At 36.3% G+C, this 20,434-nt stretch overlaps 1 protein-coding gene across 1 annotated transcript in view; it reads left to right on the top strand.

The window, feature by feature from the left end:
* The first annotated feature begins 486 nt into the window (after nucleotides 1-486).
* The window catches only part of aqr (aquarius intron-binding spliceosomal factor), a 59,055-nt gene continuing 39,107 nt past the window's right edge, over nucleotides 487-20,434 (top strand). Inside the window, exons 1-19 of the mRNA XM_024271138.2 lie at nucleotides 487-774; nucleotides 1,116-1,215; nucleotides 1,330-1,386; nucleotides 1,840-1,880; nucleotides 1,961-1,996; nucleotides 2,110-2,230; nucleotides 2,321-2,461; nucleotides 3,333-3,401; nucleotides 3,533-3,633; nucleotides 3,720-3,796; nucleotides 6,291-6,355; nucleotides 8,115-8,231; nucleotides 8,310-8,423; nucleotides 10,031-10,134; nucleotides 14,237-14,339; nucleotides 16,804-16,924; nucleotides 17,156-17,297; nucleotides 18,654-18,832; nucleotides 19,467-19,634. Of these exons, the coding sequence (XP_024126906.1) occupies nucleotides 1,132-1,215; nucleotides 1,330-1,386; nucleotides 1,840-1,880; nucleotides 1,961-1,996; nucleotides 2,110-2,230; nucleotides 2,321-2,461; nucleotides 3,333-3,401; nucleotides 3,533-3,633; nucleotides 3,720-3,796; nucleotides 6,291-6,355; nucleotides 8,115-8,231; nucleotides 8,310-8,423; nucleotides 10,031-10,134; nucleotides 14,237-14,339; nucleotides 16,804-16,924; nucleotides 17,156-17,297; nucleotides 18,654-18,832; nucleotides 19,467-19,634 (1,840 nt within the window). The 5' untranslated portion in view covers nucleotides 487-774; nucleotides 1,116-1,131. The remainder of the gene's footprint in view (nucleotides 775-1,115; nucleotides 1,216-1,329; nucleotides 1,387-1,839; nucleotides 1,881-1,960; nucleotides 1,997-2,109; nucleotides 2,231-2,320; nucleotides 2,462-3,332; nucleotides 3,402-3,532; nucleotides 3,634-3,719; nucleotides 3,797-6,290; nucleotides 6,356-8,114; nucleotides 8,232-8,309; nucleotides 8,424-10,030; nucleotides 10,135-14,236; nucleotides 14,340-16,803; nucleotides 16,925-17,155; nucleotides 17,298-18,653; nucleotides 18,833-19,466; nucleotides 19,635-20,434) is intronic.

Here is a 20,434-nt window from a genome sequence, read left to right on the forward strand (position 1 = left end):
GGTAATTTTTTTTTTTTTACAAAAACAACATGCTGACACGTTTTTGAGATGTCAAAAACATTTTTTTATTTTGTTATTTTGTGCAAATAATAAAATATGTTTCAACCCTACAAAATCCCATACATAACTAAAATTTAATCTATAACATCATGTAAGATCATATCAGGCTTAATAGGTAAGCTAAGACAATAACACTACTGGTCAAAAGTTTTAAAACACTAAATGTTTCAAAGTCTTGACTGGAAAGTTTTTAGTGTCTGAAATAAAACTATATTACGATTGAGCAACTGGAGTAAGACACAAAATAAAATAAACAAATGTGCAATAAAGAAGTAAAAGTTGGACAAATAATCTAAAGAATAAAGTATTGTGGAAATAATGGATAAAACTTCTTTGAAGCTATTTGAGTGTTTTTTTAAGAAAGATGTGCTGCAGCTCAGTATCTTCCAGATATTTTACAAAACACTAAAGATACACATCTAGCTTTATTTATTTATTTATTTAACCCTGACAACAACAGCCAGCCGTGAGACTTTAAGGTCTCTCAGAGTTAATATGAATAAATAATAAGATAATTCAAACGAATCGTCGTCCCTAAAACAAATTTAAACCATTACAAGTTGAGAAACGGACATGCGGAACCTTGTGTTTGGGGGAAGGATTACCGAGACGTACCTATTCAGGAAGTTGGTCGTATTCGGCGCGTTGTTGTGTACATGCTTCACCAGGCGTCCTTCTTTCATCGCGCTTATGTCGAAGTAATTAACTGTTAAGGTTAGTTATCTTATTTTGTTTCTCTGGTGATGAGATAGCATCATTTCTTATGATATTTACAAGTTTTTTGTCTTAAACGAGTTTGTTTACACCGATAAGCAGCTTAGCTAAACGGTCAAATGAAAGCTAACTTTTCTATTCTTTGACGTTTAGCTAAAATAAATAGAATATATATAATATTTAATATAGATTTTTAGTTTTTAGAAGTAGATAATTTCCCAGCTAGTTCATTGATTCTCTTCATGTTTTTACTTCGCTGCTTTTCTGTTGCTAGCTTAAACATCGTATTATTGATTTTACAACTTTATTATATCATCTTCTCTGTAAAATCCTTCACACAGTCGTTTACTGTCAGAGATGGCGACTACAGAGAAGGAACCTCCAGCTAAAAAGGTTGCAGCGCCTTCAGTGTCTCAGATAAATGCAGAATATGTCACTCAGGTGAGCAACATCAACAGATTTTACATTATATACTGTAAAGATACATTTAAACAACTATGCAAGTCTTGCATTTTTATTTATAGTGCTGATTATTTTATTTCTTTATATTTCCAGCTGGCTAATAAGTATTGGGCTCCTCAGGCAAAAAATAAGCTGCCATTTGACCCCAAGGTAAGACAGAGATGTCAGTGTAAACACACGGTAGTGGAAAAGGGTGACATGATCTCTGTTTTTTACTCATTTTGATTAAATAGTGTAAGAATTATTTTTCGTGTTAAATATGGATCCTTTTCGAAAGATTTCAGTGGACATCAACTGCTGAATATCATCTTTTTAGTCCCTCAGTTATTTGTCTTTTCTTCTCGATGAATTATTCAGAATTTGGTGATGTAAAGAGTTAGGACACTAACAACAGAAGTCTAAATTAAGTCAAGAAATGTAGATAAAATTGAAAGATTGAAATGGATTGAAAGATCTTTCATTGCTGCAGTTTTTTAATTATGTGAGTTGAATTTTGACAGTGCTTTATCTGCATAACATACAAGAGAAATGTTTTTGTGTTATTTTTTTATTTTTGATTTATAGGTTTACTTTGTGGATTATGATTTCTGCTGTTTTTTTTAGGTGATGGAAGATGTCTACGAACAGGAAATTGTCCAGTCCAAGTAAGTCTGTTTTTTGTTTCAATTGACTGTTAAAGCGCTTAACAATCTTGTTTTTAAACATATTTTTCAATTGTTTACAGATTTTCTATCAGAAAAATCATGCTGCTTGAATTCAGGTGAGGAATTTCCCTTTGGTTTCTACAAAACCCAGCAGGAAAAGGAAGGAAAAAAAATATATAACAATTTTAAACTGTTAATAATTTGAGTTTTGTTCCTTTTTCTGTTTTAGCCAATACCTTGAGAACTACCTTTGGGTGAATTACACACCAGATGTGTCCAGCAAAGCTTATCTGATGTCTATTTGTTGCATTGTCAATGAGAAGTTTAGAGAAAATGTTCCAGCATGGGAGGTAAAACAAAAAAAAAGAAAAAGTGATTTATGTTTATATAAACTGCTAGGTATCTCACTCAAATCTTCTTTGCATTTCTTTGTTTGTAAGGTGTTCAAAAAGGAGCCCGACCACTTCCCATTCTTCTTCAAATGTGTGATGGAAGCTGTGTTAACGGGCAACGCTGCCGGACTTTCTCTGAAGGAAGAAACGGTTGTCCTGGTTTTCCTGGATCACTGCTTCAACAGTCTGGTTTGTACTGCAATAACCAAATACTTTAGAAACAAAGGTACCAGGGATTTGAGTTTTTTATGTCTGTTTTTATTCAAGTATCCAACTTTATTTAATTAAAAAAAAAAAACTTTTCATGCTTTGAACCGTTCAGAGTAGTTGATCTACATCACTTATCTGACTGAATACAAGCATTAAGACAGGACTGTACTTGTAAAAGTAAAGCATGGCTCTGATGTGAGGAAACCGTATATTGTGAATTTATACCAGGAGGCAGCTCAGCCACAGGAACGTCACCATAGTCCCCACCCAAATCGGAACAACTGGGTTCACTCCACAGCCACGCTAGTGAGGGTGGTACAAAGGATCCCCACAGGAAACACTAGCACATAAAACACATAATAAGAAGTTAGTAAAATTACATACATGGAATATATTTAAACATATAAAATTAAAAGTAAATCATAAAAAAACAAATAAAGTAAATAGCAAGATAAGATAATCAAAATATCATGTTAAAGTACTTTAGTGGCAGTGCAATTTTCCTCGACATTTTAAAAAATATCCTCTTAAAATCATGTTTTATGTGCACTTTTCTGCAATTGTTTAGAACGCCCTCTAGGTGGCAGTAGTAGACAGGACAGTGCTTCTCCTGGCAGGTCGTTTGTATCCTAAACAGCTGCATCAGACACTGCAGATGTCTCAATTTAAAATCTGCTGCGATAGCCTGCTGCCCTTCGATTGTGTCCCATAAAAGCTTGTAAATAATTTAGTTCAGACTTTTATTGGGAGCTGAGGTGCATTAAAAAATTGTCACGCACTGTGGTTTGTGAAAAAAATAAAAAAATAAATCCCTCGACTGCATTTTGTCTTCCTTTGTGTTTCTATGCAGGAGGTTGATTTGATCAGAGAACAGGTACAGCAGCTCGTCTCCCTGCCCATGTGGATGTGTCTCTTACCAGTAAGATCACATTTCTAGTTACCACTTTTTTTTTTTTCTTCTACATACAAACCAATCATGCGTTTTTGTTTTCTTATTTACTAATTCTCAAAGAAAGTGAGTTCTTACATGGTTTTGCATCATATTTGCAGTCTCGGCTGCAGCAGGAGCTGAAGAAAGTCCCAAAGCTGCAAAAGTTCTGGAATCTAATCAAGAAGAAATTTGATCAGATGGATGCTGATGCGGCTGAGCAGTAAGACTCTTTTCTTTGTGTTTTTTTAAATAAAGTCTAAATCAATTGTGTTTTTTTCTTCTCTGATTTTCTGTTTGCTTTTCCAGGGCAATCAAAGAAAGGACTTTTCTCTCGGCTCTTATTAAAAAGTTTCATGGTGTTCTCATGTCGATTCCACCAACAGGTAAATATACAAGTTTGCATTGTGGAAAAAAAACAAATATGGAAGATGGAGCATTAGAAAAATAGACCAGCACTTGAATTCAGATTTATGTGCTTTCTTTTCAGTTTTATTGGCCATTTTCTTGATATCCAAGCTAAATGATCCATTAAATTCCCATGACTGGATATGTAAATATGTTTCTATTTGGTAGTTAAAACTCCCAATCCAACCAACTGAGGTGGGATACTTAAGGTGGGATTAATTTTTACAATCTTTGATATGACATGACCAGGAACTCAAACGCTTGACCTTCTGGCTTTTGGACACTTAACCACCAGGCCAATGAGCCGAGTCCCCTTTTTTATAATAATCTTGTCTTCTTATTTAGTAGAGATGAGACATTTTGTTCCATCCGATACGATAACCGATATTTTCCATGCAACTGTGACCAATAGCCAATATTTGTCGATATCGATACTTAAGGATCGTATTTAAAGTTAAAGTCCCATTAGCTGTCACACACCTAGGTTCATGACGCATTCTCTGCATTTGATCATCACCTGGAGGAGCGTTGAGCTGCAGAAACAGTCAGGAACCGTTTGGTGGTTTAAGCCTAACCCGTAGTCCAAACCTTAACCTCTGAGTCCGTGAAGCCAAGAAAATAGTTCATCACAGGGTGTGTGTACTTAGTAAATTACGTGGGGATAAACTCATTTTTTAGAAAGAGAAAAAAAAAGACTAGTGCTTTGAAATTAAGTGAAACATTGCCGTTAGTTGATGCATTTTATGCAGAGCGGCTTGGTACGTGGAAAAACCATCTCTATAAATCCATATTTTAAGAAAGACTCCTGGTTTTGTCTGTAAACAGCAGCTTTATGTTGTCATCCCTGAAGTCAAAGGTTCTTCTTCGGTTACCTCATTTGTTTCTCCCCAAAGACATTTTTCAAATACATCTTTTTGTTTGGCTTTAATTAGATTTTAACTTTTGGCTCAAAGCTAGTTTTTAGCTTTGGGCTAGCTATGTTTTTGACAAAACTAGCTTTTAGCTTTGGGCTAGCTATGTGTTTAACAAAGCTAGCTTTTAGCTTTGGGCTAGTTATTTTTTTTTAACATTTCAACATAGCTAGCATTCCGCTGCGTGTGTTAAAAACATAGCTTTGGGCTAGCTGTTTTTAACAGAGCTAGATTTTTACTTTTGGCTAGTTATGTTTTTAGCATTTTACCATAGCTAGGGATCTGCTACCTGTGTTAAAAACATAGCTATATTTTACCTTTGCGCTAGCTATGTTTTTAACAGAGCTAGATTTTTACTTTTGGCTAGTTATGTTTTTAGCATTTTACTATAGCTAGTGATCTGCTACCTGTGTTAAAAACATAGCTATATTTTACTTTTGCGCTAGCTATGTTTTTGACAAAGCTAGCTTTTAGCTTTGGGCTAGCTATGTTTTTGACAAAGCTAGCTTCTAGCTTTATGCTAGCTACGTTTTTAACGAAGTTAGGTTTAAGCTTTGGCCTAGTTTTTTTTTTAACATTTCAAAATAGCTAGCGAGCCGCTACGTATGGTTAAAAACATAGCTAGATTTTAGCTTTGGGTTAGTTGTGTATTTAACAAAGCTAGCTTTTAGCTTTGGGCTAACAATGTTCTTAACATTTTAACATAGTTAGCAGTCCGAGCAGCCGCTTTATGTCACACTGTTTCAAGACAGGCGGATGTGGTTGAAAAAACGACGAGTTGGAGTTACCCCAAACGTCAAAAAGAGACACGGAGGAGGCCTGAACCATAAATGACGAGTTGGGAGTTGGATTGTGTTACTTGAACAGCTAAAGCCTTTTTCTTTTTTTAATGGTCTATGGTTCAGACCCCTCCCTTATGCGCGTTTGACGCAAGACGGACATGGGGGACCAAGCCTGTGCTAAACTGAGCACTTCTTCTGCTTAACTCCTGGTCAAAGTAAGACAGAAACATTGTGGCCTATAATGGTGGAATTTTTGCTATGATCTCAAATTAAGGAGATGATACCAATACTGGCACCAATATATCCTTAATCTTAAGGAACATGCAGTCCAGCTGCTATACAGCTACAGGCGCTGACGGTGATGTCGTAACACAGGCCGACACACGGGCCCCCCACCTGAATGCTAAAAACAGAGTGTATTTAGATAAAATTCATTCTGACAGACTTGATTACAATCTAAAACCCAGCAGGGTCAGTATCACTCTATTGGCTTGCTGTACGTCTCAGCTTTAACTACGCACACACACAAAGACTCACACAGAGAAGCAGGAATGCTTAATGAGGGCTGAGCTCCCAGCATGCTGCTGAGCTGGCCTTGCAGCATCTCATTGTGAGGGCTCGTCCACTTTGCAGGGCAGGCTGGTGTTGTCTTCATGTTTGCTGGCTGCAAATTTGTGGAAATGTTACCATCTAGTGTTCTGACATTAATCATTTTTTGCACTTTAACTGAGCATCTTCTATAGTAAAATACTCATCTTTGTCATGTCTGTTTGCCACAGGGCCGCTGTCAATGGACCAAGTCCATTACTGTGAAAGATTCATTGAGCTCATAATTGATTTGGAGGTAAGAAAATGTTATTAATTTGAGATTTTTGTCCAACTCTTGGCTTTCACTGAGCTGAAGTTTTATTCAAAAACTGCAATCATATTCACTGACATTATGTCATTTTGACATTGTTCAACACCCCCTCAACTAGGGGTGTCAAACTCAATCGCACAAGGGGCAAAAAAATCCAAAACGCACCTTATTTTAATTGTTGTTTAATTTTTACAACTGCATAACCGTAACTTTTGAACATAATTATGAACTAGATATAATGCATTACCTGGTAAAAATGCTAGTGTGAATGCTTTTAGCTGAATTTGGCCATTGAAGATGCTAGTGCTGGTAGCTGAAAATGCTGAAAAGGCTCAAATAAATAGATGAAAACACTGAAGCTGATAGCCAGCTAAAATATTAACCAAATGCCAAAATGGCATAAAAAACAAACAAACAAAAAAACTTAGGTTAGCCAAAACAGGTAGCATGCAGCTGAAACAATGTCTAAACTTCAGTATATCCTAAAAAACTGAAAAAAGCCTAAATTAGCCAAAGCAGCTAGTGTGTAAATATTAGCTTTTCTCCAAAACAGCCTAAAAAAACTTAAATAGAAAAGCCTAAATTAGCCGAAACAGCTAGCGTGTATATATTAGCCTAACTCCAAAACAGCCTAAAAAAATTAAAAGGAAAAAACAAAATTAGCCAAAAAAAGCTAGCATGTTGCTGAAATATTAGCTAAACTCCAAAATCGCCTAAAAAATCTTAGTAAATGACAAAATTGTCCAAAAGTTAGCAGAAAGCCAATTTTTAAAACTTTAAAAGTGTAACTCTTTAACATTATCATGAATGATTAAAACGCAGGAACATTATTCCAGAATAAATGAACTTAAACCTTAACATCGGGTCATTAATAATAATAAAATAAAAGGATCTGGAGGGCTGGATCCGGCCCCCGGGCCTTGACTGTGACACATATGCCCTAGAGGTTAGTTAGTGAACTGCACCTACATACAGTGAGTTTATTTTTCATATCTGCCTCAAACAGGAAGTTATAGGTCATTTTTAATGTTTATCATTGTTTTTATTTTATTTGTTGGATGTTTTTTTGGTATGTTTAGATTTAGTAAAATCATTTCTATTTTAATCACATTCATAAATTGTGTTAATGAAGACATGAATGGAAAACAAGAGTCAAACCTGCAAATGAGGCTGTGGTGAAGACATGTTGTGACACGAGACGATCATTTCTGCTGCCGTAGCAGATCAAATCTGTCTAACGCAGAGGCTCCATAGATTTCATCTGGCTCTTTGCTGACAGGTTAGCCTTGCAGTTCCTGCCAGCAGCTTGTGGTCAGCCAGCCTGCTGTCTCCAGAGACTTTCCATGTCCTTCAGCACTATCCTTTCGCAAAGCCTCAATCGCCAGAAATCCATACTTCCCATTCTGATGAGAACCTAAATATGATTGTAGGGAAAAAGATCCGGTTTCATCCGTATAGATGGGATTATGTTACATTCAAAGGTCGCTTATAGATATTTGTTTATTTGTTTCATAGTTGGGGATTCAGGTGCTGCAGCTTTGAATGAATAAACTGAAGTGTATGTCTTTCACATTTGAAAAAGTCACTGTTTTTGGTGATTTTCTATTATGTGTTTTCTTCTTATAAATTTTGTTGTTAAGTCAGTATATGTATTAATTGAAAAAATCAAATTAATACATATATTTGTTCGTCTTTTATTCTGAAAAATTTTCCATCAAATGCTTTGACGGCCTTTTGTCTCCAGGCGCTGCTGCCCACCAGACGATGGTTCAACACCGTCCTGGACGACTCGCACCTTGTGGTCAGATGCCAACTCTCCGGTCTCCTTAAGAGAGAAACGGAGGGCCACCTCTTTTGTCAGGTAAATGTCCTTTCAATGACTCAAAACCTGTTTTCTTTATGACACAAATCACATGTGGTGTTTTTATTTTTATTGCAGCTTCTGGACATGCTGAAGTTTTACTCTGGTTTTGAGATCAATGATCAGACAGGAAATGCGCTCACACAGAAAGAGATGACCACGTTACACTATGACAAGATCACCTCCCTGCAGGTAAACAGCGACTTCATCAAAGATCGGCAGAGTTTCTATCCGTCTTCTGTTGGTGTGCTCTTTTTTTATGTATATTCAATTTTTTTATGTTTTTGAAAAAGCTTTTATAAATTGAAGAAAAACTTAAAGTTCTTGATATTGACACACTTTTCCAGTTAATTTATAGTTTAAACTTATAATAATATATTTTTTAGGGGTTTCAAATCATTGTGATTAATTATTTAAAGATATTTTAGCATCTTTTTTTTATCGCTTTAGTCTCATGCTTCTGTGAAGTCCGTTAATGTCTGATAATGCTCACCTGGAAGGCGCATTATCAGACCATAGGATCATTTATGGAAAAAAAATAATTAATTAGAACTTCGGTCCTGTTATAATTTTAATAGGGTTGTGAACACTAATGTGTTAACGCACAAAAAAAATTAATAATAATCACTATTAATCACGATTATTTTTTTGTCATGTTTGCGATTAATCAGTTATATTTTTTAATCGATTCCTGGACCTAATTTTAAAGCTTGAATCGTTTTTCATAATAGCCGACCAAAGCAAACAAACAAACAAAAAAAATATATTAATTGCGATTGATCACAATACATTTTTTTTTCAGTTTGCGATTAATTAGTATAATTTTTTTAATCGATTATTGGCCCTAATTTTTGAGCTTAAATAATTTTTCACAAAAAGCAGATTATTTTAAACAAAACAAAAAGAACATTAAACAAAACAACAATAATAATAATTGCGATTAATAACAATTATTTTTTTTCTTCAGGTTTGCGATGAATTAATTAAATTTTTTTAGTAGATTCCCTGCCCTAATTTTTACGATTAAATAGTTTAACACAAAAAAGCTGACTATTTAAAATATGGTGCGTCGTCATGGTAACGGCTTCAGTGCGCGCACTTCCTATGGCATGCACCAACTGCGCTCTGAACTCACTATTTCCTCTCTGAGGAAAGTGATCGTCACGGGAAAATAAGCAAAGCATCATTTACGAGGTTTGTCTCCTCCTGCATGTTTTTGTCCAGATTATGAAGGAAAAGTTTATTTAAAAAAAAAAAAACAAAGTCTTAATAGTTCAGTTTCTCCTTCTTAGACTCTCTTCTTTCTTTATCTTCTGCTTCATACAGTCTTCAAAATGTCGAAATTCACCAAAAAGGTTAAAAGAAACTATATAATCACTAATTTCTTTCCCACTGTCTTTCTGTTGTTATAAAGTGTGGAACAAAGAATGATAATATTTGTATTTTGATATTAGTAAAAAGTTTGTGGTCGATATTTTTGGTTTGATTTAAAAGGTTTTCTCACTGATGTCATTTTTTTTCTTTATTGTTTGAGATGGAAAAAAATACCCTCTAAAAGTAAATTTATAAGTCTGTTACAATTTAAAAAAAGACACTTTGTGGTATTTTTTCTGCGCCACAATGTCACAAATTTTAATGAAAATGCCTCAAAATTATGCTTTTCACTGCAGTTATCAAGTTAAAATTATTATATGCAATCAAAATAGATGAATTAAATAAGAATTTATAGGTCATGAGGAATTTAGCACACAAAAAAGTGACTCTCATGACAGCAGTAACATATATTTTTCGTCTTGCAGAGGGCGGCCTTCTCTCATTTTCCAGAGCTGAACGACTTTGCGATGTCCAACGTCGCAGCAGTGGACACTCGGGAATCCTTGACCAAACACTTTGGCCATCTTAGGTAAGTAAACAAACCCTGGAAAAACAAATATCAAGCTGCTGTGTTTGCAGGAATTGCATCTGTCAGTTTGTTGAGTTTTTGTGTGTGATACTTAAATAACGACTGCAAGAAGTGATTTAAACGCTCTACTTATCTTCTTTAACACAAAAAGCTTATTTTAATGTTATTATTTCACCTTTGTCATTATAAAACCACATTAAAATCATACATGTTTTGTACAGGTATGGTTGGGATATGATGTAGCTGCAGTGTCAGAGCTGCCTGACGTTTCTGCTAAAAGGCAGCTAGTGAGGCTTTGAACAGGCAGCTGGTACCAGCCAGAGAAAGGCACGCCTCATTAATTTAATCGATTCGCAGTGGCGTGAAGATAAACTCTTTCAACAGCTGTGTTTGTCATATCTTATTATCTTACCCAGGAGTCAAAAAGCACCATTACTTTGTTAAACAAGCTTTCGTGTTGGCGTGCTTTAGTGTTGTTTAAAGCAGCAGAAAAAGGTGGTCTGCTGATTTGAGATTCTGTTTTAATTTGCTGCTGCTTGAAATGATCTCAACATTTCTGACATAATACCAGATGTTTTGATTTTCTCTTTAGTGCACACTAAACAGGAGACTGGTTTTGAACAAAAAAAACAAAGTTTTAAACTAAGGCTGTCACTTTAATTGCGTTAATCACCATTAATTAATTACAGACATTTTAGCACCTTTTAATCGTGTTAATGTCACTTTTGTGTCGGATTGTCACTTCCGTGTTATGTACACCTAGAGGAGCATTTTATCCCTCTCATTTAAGAAAAAAATATCAATATTCAATACATTTTTAGAACTTTAGTCCTGTTATAGGCCTATTTTTAAGTTTATTTTTTTAATGTACTTTTTACAAAAACTGACTGTTTAATATGTGGTTGCCATGGTAACAGCTTCAGCGCTCCGCTCTGCCTCCTTCTTGAGAAAGGTGATCGTCATGTTAAAAAGAGCATCATTTTGTCCAGATAACAACACAAACGTTTATTTCTTCCTTCTTAGGTTCTCTTCTCTATTTATTTCCTGCTTCATTTCAGTCACTAAAATGATCAAACTCACCCAAACAGGTTAAAGGAAATGATAAAATCACTCATGTCTTTTCTACTGTCTTCTTGCTGTTGTGATAAACTGTGGAACAAAGTTGATCAACATTTGAATTATGGTATTAATAAGAATTATGTGTTAATATTTTTGGGATTTGGTCAGAAAAGTGTTTCTACTGGTTTTTGATGTAGTAAATTAGAACACTTTGGACCTGATATATATATATTGTTATTTGTTCCAGACTGAAAAGAAATGACCCCTCTGTGGTGTCAAAGTAAATGTTGGGAGTCTTTTATAATAAAAATAAAACAAAACATAATGAATTCCCCTTTTTAGTTTTATTTTGATCTTTTTTTCACCACAGTGTCACAAATTTAAATAAAATACCTCAAAGTGAGACTTTAAACAGCAATTATTAGGTTAAATATAATTGCAATTGAAATCAATTAATTAGATTAATTAATTGCAGGTCACGATTAATAATCGCACAAAAAATTAATTGCATGACAGCATGTTTTTAAAGACTTTTAGAGGCCCACTCCAATGAAAATGGTGTTTTTGACATGTTCTTACAGCATTTTTCTCATGATCCAGGACATATATAAAATCATTTAACATTGAAACTGCATTTCTGAGGATTTCTATTTTCAAATTGTGATAAATCAGGAGCAAATAGAAACCTGCAGTTTGAGAAAGCTCTCTGTTGTGACACAGGGAGATGGGTGGACTGAAGTTAACATTTTCCTCGTCTGAACTGGCTCAAAAATCGTTTTGCTCGCCATTTTTGTTGAACCGGTAATGTTATCTTAGGGGTGTGAGAAGCTGTAAGCTAGAGGTAGAGAGTGTAAATAAAGGGATGATGGGATATCAGTGGAGGCTTACTTCCTTACAATGTTTTTGTCTAAAAACTGAATAGTTAAAAGACCACCGAGGTTTATTTCTTTTATAAAACATCAAAATATGATTGGAGAGGGACTTTAAGTTTTTTATGTTTCCATTTTTTTAAATCTGTAGTGAATTATAAATACTTAAACCCTCCAGTCTGAATATTATGAGCTAAGCTGAGCTGACTCAGGTAAAGACTTAGCTGGAGCATTTGTATATTTTTAGAATCTAGTCCTCCTTTTCCCTCCGTTTGGGTCTTGAATACAGCCGGCGCTGCATTGTTCCCGGCTTCTCCTTCGCTGTCACCAGAGCGCCTCGCGGGTAACTCCAAATACGCCCATCATATTTAACGAGGCAGTTTTCATTCAAACATCTCTCACTAATGCCAGTTTATTCCAGCTGTGCCACTCATGGGCTAAGCTCCCAGTCAACTGGTGTTCCCACTTTATCCGCTAAGTACAACACAACACAGCACTTCCTGCTCACACAAACACACACACACACACACACACAATGAAGACACTCCAAACATGGGGAGTTTATTTCAGGACAGGACAGCACAACATTTTCATCATGAAAAGCTGATAAAACACGTAAATTCAGCAACACTATAGTCGTAGTGTGTGCCATTTCAAACTTTCACATTTTCAACTATATAAATCAAGCTGTCTATGTACATCAATATTTTTTTTTTTAAAAGGGATGTTTGTTTTGTGGGTGACACACTGACGAGGACGCCTCTAGGATGATGTCATGAAATGGGCGGAGCCTCATAAATTGAGTCTTTTTACTTCCGGATATGAAAAGAGTTCACAAAAATAACTAATATTTTACAAATAATTTGTTTTTTGTTGTTCCAAATCCAAATTATGATCATATATATGAATATAGTTTACTCTGAAGGACTTCAGAAACAAATTACTTCTGTGAAGTGACTTAAACATTCAAGCAAAAATAGAAAAGTTAACCATGGACTAGTAATTATAGGACATAATTATCATGAGAGAAAGTTTGTTGCTTTTTAGATTATTAATTTATTCATGTTATTCACCCTTTTTCCAAAATAATAGTTGTAGTCTGAATATTTTGAGTTTTTATCACTAGCTACTAACATTCTTGCATTTTGTAGACCGTCCCATGACAACAGTCATCTCTGTCGGCAGCGTATATAGAGAGTTTCCCATTAAAAAGAAGCAAAAGCCCACTCTTTTTTCATTTGAAATGTCTTTTTAGGTCGTTGTTTGCCTTAAGACAAAACAATAGAGACTCTGATCGGGATGCAACATTCGATTTTGTCTGAAACTACATGATCGGCCTGATTTCCAATCACATAATTGGATTGGGAAACCCCTGGTAATAATGGCATCATTTACATGTGTATATATGGACATACATTTTATTTTACTTTTTATATTTTAGTTTTCCAATCAAGCATCATCCAAATTTTGAAATATCGATGTATAGATATAAATGTATTGTGTTTGTCTTTAGTATTTCGTTTTATTGCTTAAAACAACCACTTCCATGTCACGACCCATCGCTGGTCCACAGAACCACCAAAGTGCACCATTGTCAGCATAGCCGCCCACCGCTTAATAAGCATCTAAATGGATGCACATACACGGTCACTGTGGGTCAGTGCCACGTGTGGCTGTCCAGACCTGTCACTGTGTCCAGGCCTGTCCTTCCCTCTGCACCAGACCTTGCCTGTGTCACAGTGTGTCAGCTTTATTAGAACAGGTCTGTATGCAGAGAGCCACGCCTCAGCTTTCTGAGACAGAGAAAGGCTTTGATTTTCATAATCCTGTCTCATCGCTGTGCCCTCAACCCTCGACACTCACGCTGACTGAGCGGGAGCACGGCGTCTCAGCAAACCCAGGAACTGCTTTGTGAAGCAACAGACACACACAAATAACAAACAAGGTTATCTCAACACTTTTTTATTCGGGGACTGAATTGACCTCATTTGAATAGACACCAGGTTGTTTTTGTTCCCCTTAATCTTCACCATTTCACTCAACACCACATCATTATATCTGCTCTGCAATTAGTTATTATCTGCTTATTGTTATCCCTGCTCTGGATAATATGAGCTAAATTTGTAATTTGCAAATGCATTTTTATGCGATGTTTACCTCATCTTTCTCTGCAGTCCCAACATGCTCCACCGGGTGGCCTCGTACCTGTGTTTGCTGCCAGAGCTGCCTGAAGGACAGGACACCACCATTGAGAAAGACTTCCTGCTTGAGCTGCTGGTTTGTTTTTTAGATATATAATTATTTAAATGTTTGTTTATTCTGCAATTGTTTTAATCTTATCATCTATTGTGTGAATTTGCATCAGATATTTCCAAATAATCCGAGTTCATTTTCTCGTGTTCTTTCGATGACAATTTTCTATAAATCCACTCGACCTTTCTGATATTATTTATAACTTTCTATGACAAATGGTTCCAAACGTGTCTTTTGCTGAATCCGAGTTGGAGTTTTCCTGCAGATGCAGGAAATGTTCTTCCTTGTATGTTTATGGCGCTGCCTCGAGTCTGTTCAATCAGCACTTGCAGAGAGAAGCATCTACATATTTGTAGCAGAGATAAATCTACATGATTACAATAAATTATGCAGAACACAGTTATTCACTGAAAACTTCATAATAACATTTGTGTCACAGAGACTCTTCCTAAACTCACATTGGGAGACTACGGCATGTTAATGACTTTTCAGTGGAATGAAAGAGCAGATGCTGTAGTAGATCATGATTGTGTAATACGTATATAAACAAGTATTTTCGCTTTAAAGTCCCTTTCTATTGTGAAATAGTTCCCCGTCATTCAGTTATGATTATGCAGTTTTTAGCCAAAATCAGAAAACCTGTGTTGTTTTTTTAAGACATATTTTCTGCTGTTTAGCAGGAAATTATTAGAAATTTCCTTTTGGGTTGTAGACAAACTGTTACCTCGGAAAGTTAGCTTCGCTACTTTCCCATCAGTCCTTTGTTTACACTTTGTCCTGCTAGCTTGTAGCAGGCGTCCCCAAACTTTTTATTGTTAGGGCCACAAAACTGTTTTCTCCACTGATGTGGGGCCTAAAATGTCTAATAAATAATATAAAAAATAATAATCAATTTGAAAGTTGATCGGAGTTAAAGACGCAAAGTTTCCGTCTCCGTTGCACAGAAAGACGACAGCCCGCTTAGTGCGTCAGCCAGGTCTATCTGGCGTCACACATCCCAGTAGCTCGAAGTGCTAGAATTAACTCATCAGTTTCTAGACTTTGGATCCTATAATTAGCATAGCACAACAACTAAAAAGGCGAGCAATCATAGACTGTATAGATATATATTATCATTGGATGAAGCAAGTGTGAAAATGCCTCCCGGTCCAGCAAAATGAAGCCAATTCGGTCGCCATTTTTTTGCATTATGGGCGCCGCCATTTGAAGCCAGACGACAGTGATTGGTCGGAGTGACGTTTTTAGGGAAACTACTATCTGCAATTATGAGTGAGCTTGTTCGAAGTCCAGACCCCTTCCATCGAAAGCGGGCTCAATCAAACGTTTGATGCTTTTACTCAGACATCTGATTGGTCAGTTTATTACTTAAATAAAGAAAAAAGTATATCATGAAAAAATTAAGGAATAGTGAGATGTTAAGAAGAGCAAGAGTTATTGTTCTGACAGATGGAATGACTGACTAATAGTTGTTTATTTCCCAATAGAAGTCTATTAGTTTTAGCTTTTTGGAACCAGCGGGTACTTCCTGTTTGGAACAAGAGGGGGGAGGGGTCAAGCGGTCCTGTGATTCGACAGTCTGTTCGAGCAATATCAGCTATCCAGACGCACAGTTTTGAGCCAGACAGCAGCTCAGATGAGGAAGATGAAGACGTATACGGATTTATTTGTCTGTTTCAGAATTGTAGCGGAGAAGGGAGACTTTAGCCCGCCCCTAACAGCTGCTGTGTCACAAAGCCGAGCTTTTTCAAACCGCTGGTTTTCATCTGTTCCCAAACAATTTGAATAAGAAAATATTCGGAAGACCAGTTTTAATCTTAAAATATTTCATACAAATCCTCAATTACAATAAAAATGCTACAAGAAGATGTTAAAAGCATCAAGAAACACTATTTTTATTAGAGTGGGTCTTTAAGTTAATTTAATTATTTTATTTTGTGGATCAAATATTGGATATAAACTAGATTTACTTTTTTTTTAAGCATGTCAAAGTTTAGGTTTTGCATGAAAATAATATTGTCAAAGCAGTCATTTGTAATTATTATAATGTGGTTTCTGCTTAATGAATATCTGTCTTTGATCAATAAATAACTGGCTTGAGCAGAATGTAATACTCCGTTTGATTTATGATTTTTCTTGAAGCATAAACACTATTTACTGTGAATTTATAGCTGCAAACATGTAAGAAATAACTATCGTAAGATACAAGACGATGCACACATTAGTGTAGCTTTCTGTCATGACGACCTGGCTGGCCTTTTATAAGCCTCAATAGTGGACATTGCAGACACTTTTAGCTGAAGAGCTATATTTATAAAGAAGAATGATAAAACACACTGGTTAGAGTGACCTAATTCCTTTTTTTTTCTTTGTGTGTCTTCTTGAAAGAGAGAAAGTAAAAATCCTAAACAATGGCCCAAGGGCGCAGTGGGGGCATTTTTTTCATTAACCCAGTTTCTGTGTGTTCTCTGTGTCGCTGCCGCACGCACAGGTGTCCCGTCATGAGCGCAGGATCTCGCAGATTGAGCAACTGAACCAGATGCCGCTTTATCCAACGGAGAAGATTATCTGGGATGAAAACATTGTCCCGACAGAGTACTACTCAGGGGAAGGTGTGTGCTGGGAGCAAACGTGTGAACTGTGATTAGGTCAACTGTTGGAATTATTAGTACTTACACTAAGGGGGGGCTGTTGCTAATCTTTAATCTAATTTTTCTCTGCTACAAACAAATGGCTACCTTTTTTTGGAGCTATTTTAGCTATGACATTAAATAGCAGCTTATTGTCATTTGTTTTTAATTCTTTCTTTTTGGTAAATATTGGAGTTTTGCCGTCTTTCTTAGGCTGCCTTGCTCTACCAAAGCTTAATCTTCAGTTCCTGACCCTCCATGACTACCTGCTGAGGAACTTCAACCTCTTTCGTCTGGAGTCCACATACGAGATTAGACAGGACATTGAGGATGTGGTTTGGAGAATGAAACCATGGTAAGATGGGTGGATAGCGGTGTTCACAGAACAGCCATCTTGTTTCTGTAAACGTCAATTATTAGTCTAACTAGAAAAGTTGGATTACCTGCGATAATGCTAGTGTGAATACTTTTTTCTAAAAGTAGTCGCTGAAGAGACTGAAGCTTTTTGCTGAAAATGGTCACACAATTTACTTTAATTTCTGAAGGGATTTGCTGAAAATGCAAAAGCTTTTTGCAAAATTTTACATTTTCTAAAAGACTGTAAATTTTGTTAAACAATTATGAAAGAGGGCTGAAGTTGACTTAAATTTCAGAAACATTTGAAGTAAAATTGCCAATTTTGTGAAAATATTTCATGTGTTGCTTAAATATGAGCTAAACTCCAAATTAGCCCCAAAAAGCTAGCTTATAGTTTAAATAGTAGCTAAAGCCACACATTGCCCAAAATTTCTTCGTAAACTAAGTTAGTCAAAAACGTTAGCCTATTGCTAAAAAAAAGCTAAACTCTGGATTAGCCTAAAAACCTCAGTAGATAACAAATTAACCAAAAATGTAGCTCATTGCTTAAATACTAGCTAAAATTCCAAAGTAAAATGTTAGCCTGTTGCTAAACCAGAAGCTAAACTCCAGATTAGCCTATTAAAACCTTAACAAATTAGCTAAAAACGCCATCATGTTGCTAAAATATTAGCTAAACTCCATATTAGCATAAAAAACCTCAGTAGATGTCAAATTAGTAAAAAAAAAAAAAAAAAGCTAGCACATTACTTAAATACTAGCTAAACTCCATATAAGCCTAAAATTCCTCAGTAAACTAAATTAACTAAAAATGTTAGTCTGTTGCTAAAATATTTTCTAAATTCCAAATTAGCATAAAAACACCTCAGTAGATACCAAATAAACCAAAAAAGCTAGCTTGTTTCTTAAATACTAGCTAAACTCAGTAAACTAAGTTAGTCAAAAACGTTAGCATGTTGCTAAAATATTAGCTTAACTCCAAATGTTTTGAAATTTACTATAAAAGATGAAAACATAGCACACGAATATATTTAGAGGCTTGTTGTTAATCTACTTAAAATGTAGAAATTTGAAGAATTTCTCATTCGTTTCCTATGGGGCATATTTTGCTCAACATTTCAAAACTATAACGGTTATGAATATCAAAAATACAAGTAGTGATGTCTTGAATGAGCTGAACGTTTTCATACCAAGATTGCTTAAATCGCTGAAAGTGTGATTGAGGTACAGGAAGGAGCAGGAGAATCACTATAGTGAGAATTCTTACTGATCATTCACACCATTATTAGCTTTAAATCAGGCCATTCTTCAGTAAGACTTGTTCCAACTTCTTGTGTTTTTTTTCTCCACACAGGCAGTCAGAGTATGGTGGCGTGGTGTTTGGCGGCTGGGCGAGGATGGCTCAGACCATTACCACCTTTTCCATAGTGGAGGTCGCCAAGCCCAACATAGGAGAGAGCTGGCCCGCACGCGTACGAGCCGATGTCACCGTTAACCTCAATGTGCAAGATCATATCAAGCATGAGTGGGAAGGTAAAAGTCTTCCTGTGCTTTATCTTCTCCTAATGCGAGTCCTAATCACTCCCCTTTCTAAAGCCTCACTGCATCCCAGTGAAACTTGACCCCTGACCTTTGCTTCCTGGCCTCATGGCTTTTTCAGGACTAGTTATGTGCTGCCTCCAACACTGAACTTTTTTATTTCATTTCATAACCACTTTCCTTTCCTTGATTTCTATTATAGTTTACATGAAAATAGTGTTTATATGCATATTTTGGAAATTTCATGTTGATATCTTGTTGGCCCTCCCACCTCACAGCTAACAGGCCTCGATTCAAAGACCGGCTAGGTCCTTTCTGTGTAGAGTTGGCATGTTCTCCCAACATATTCCCATTCCCAAGTTGTCACATGTTGACGTTTGGTTAAGTACCGCCCCACGTCCATTTTTTGACGTTTTGGGTGTCCCCAGCTTTTGACATGCTGGCTGTTCCATTGAAATCAGGGGTGCCATTGTTTTGTCGGATGAGGTACCAGAACGGTGACCTAACCCTGGCCTGATCTGTGTCCGGTATCGGAACCGGTCCGCGTCCATATTGTTTACTAATTGCACGTTTTACTAATATCATGCAGCCCTGTTTCTAACTCCTCCTCCCATCCAACCTCCCTCAGGTCTGCGTAAGCACGACGTTTGCTTCCTGATCACCGTACGGCCCAACCTGCCCTACGGCACCCGCTTCGACCGGCGCCAGCCCTTCGTGGAGCAGACCGGGCTGGCGTATGTGAGAGGCTGTGAGGTGCAGGGTATGCTGGACGAGAAGGGCCGCGTAATTGAAGAAGGTACGTCTAGAGGACATGATATGTATGCGAGTCGTAAGCTTAAGTTCTTTTTCTTTATTTGTACAAAACAATGTTCATATGAAGTGGCAATTTTTATATATTTTTTTATTGCTAATTAGTTAGAAAGTATCTTTACTTATCTGTATCCGAGTATGTGTAACTGACTTTTCTGTGACCCCAAAAAGATAGAATTGATTGTTTTTTTTTTTATGTATTGTAACCAAAGTCAAACCATTGATCCGTCATGAAAAGTAAACAAACAAAAAGAAAACTCCTGTCTGCAGCCCAGACTAACCTTAAAGGTGCATTCACCTAGTTTAGCCTTTTTTTATCGGAGAGAACACTGGAGCACTCTTCCTTTGCTGTCTCATCTGCTTGGATTAAATATGCAGCAGGAAGGACTCTGTAAATAGACACCATGTCAGGGAATGGACCCAAACTATCTGTGGCACTTTAGCTAACTGGGTGATTCAACAATCCTTCACAAATGTTTGTGTTTAGTGAAAGTTTGAAAGAGAATCTGCGTTTTGGCGTTTAAGAATCTCTACAATAAAGTCTTGAACATTTTTCTTCAGGTACTAATTTAATCTTACCTTAAATAATGGAAGACGCTCCTGATGAACGTTCTTCATTGTTATCGTATTATCTAGAGGATGTAGCTTCCACTCTCCAGCTGCCCCCCCCTCATTCCAGTAATGGGGTTTGATGGTTTCCCACATAACTGCACATGTTGGAAGCAGATAAGATTAGTGACATCCTCCTGCGTTCTGCCCCACAGCTTCATCTCTCTTCATGTCTCA

The sequence above is a fragment of the Oryzias melastigma genome, linkage group LG22 (genome assembly GCF_002922805.2).
Source record: "Oryzias melastigma strain HK-1 linkage group LG22, ASM292280v2, whole genome shotgun sequence".
Lineage (NCBI taxonomy): Eukaryota > Metazoa > Chordata > Actinopteri > Beloniformes > Adrianichthyidae > Oryzias > Oryzias melastigma.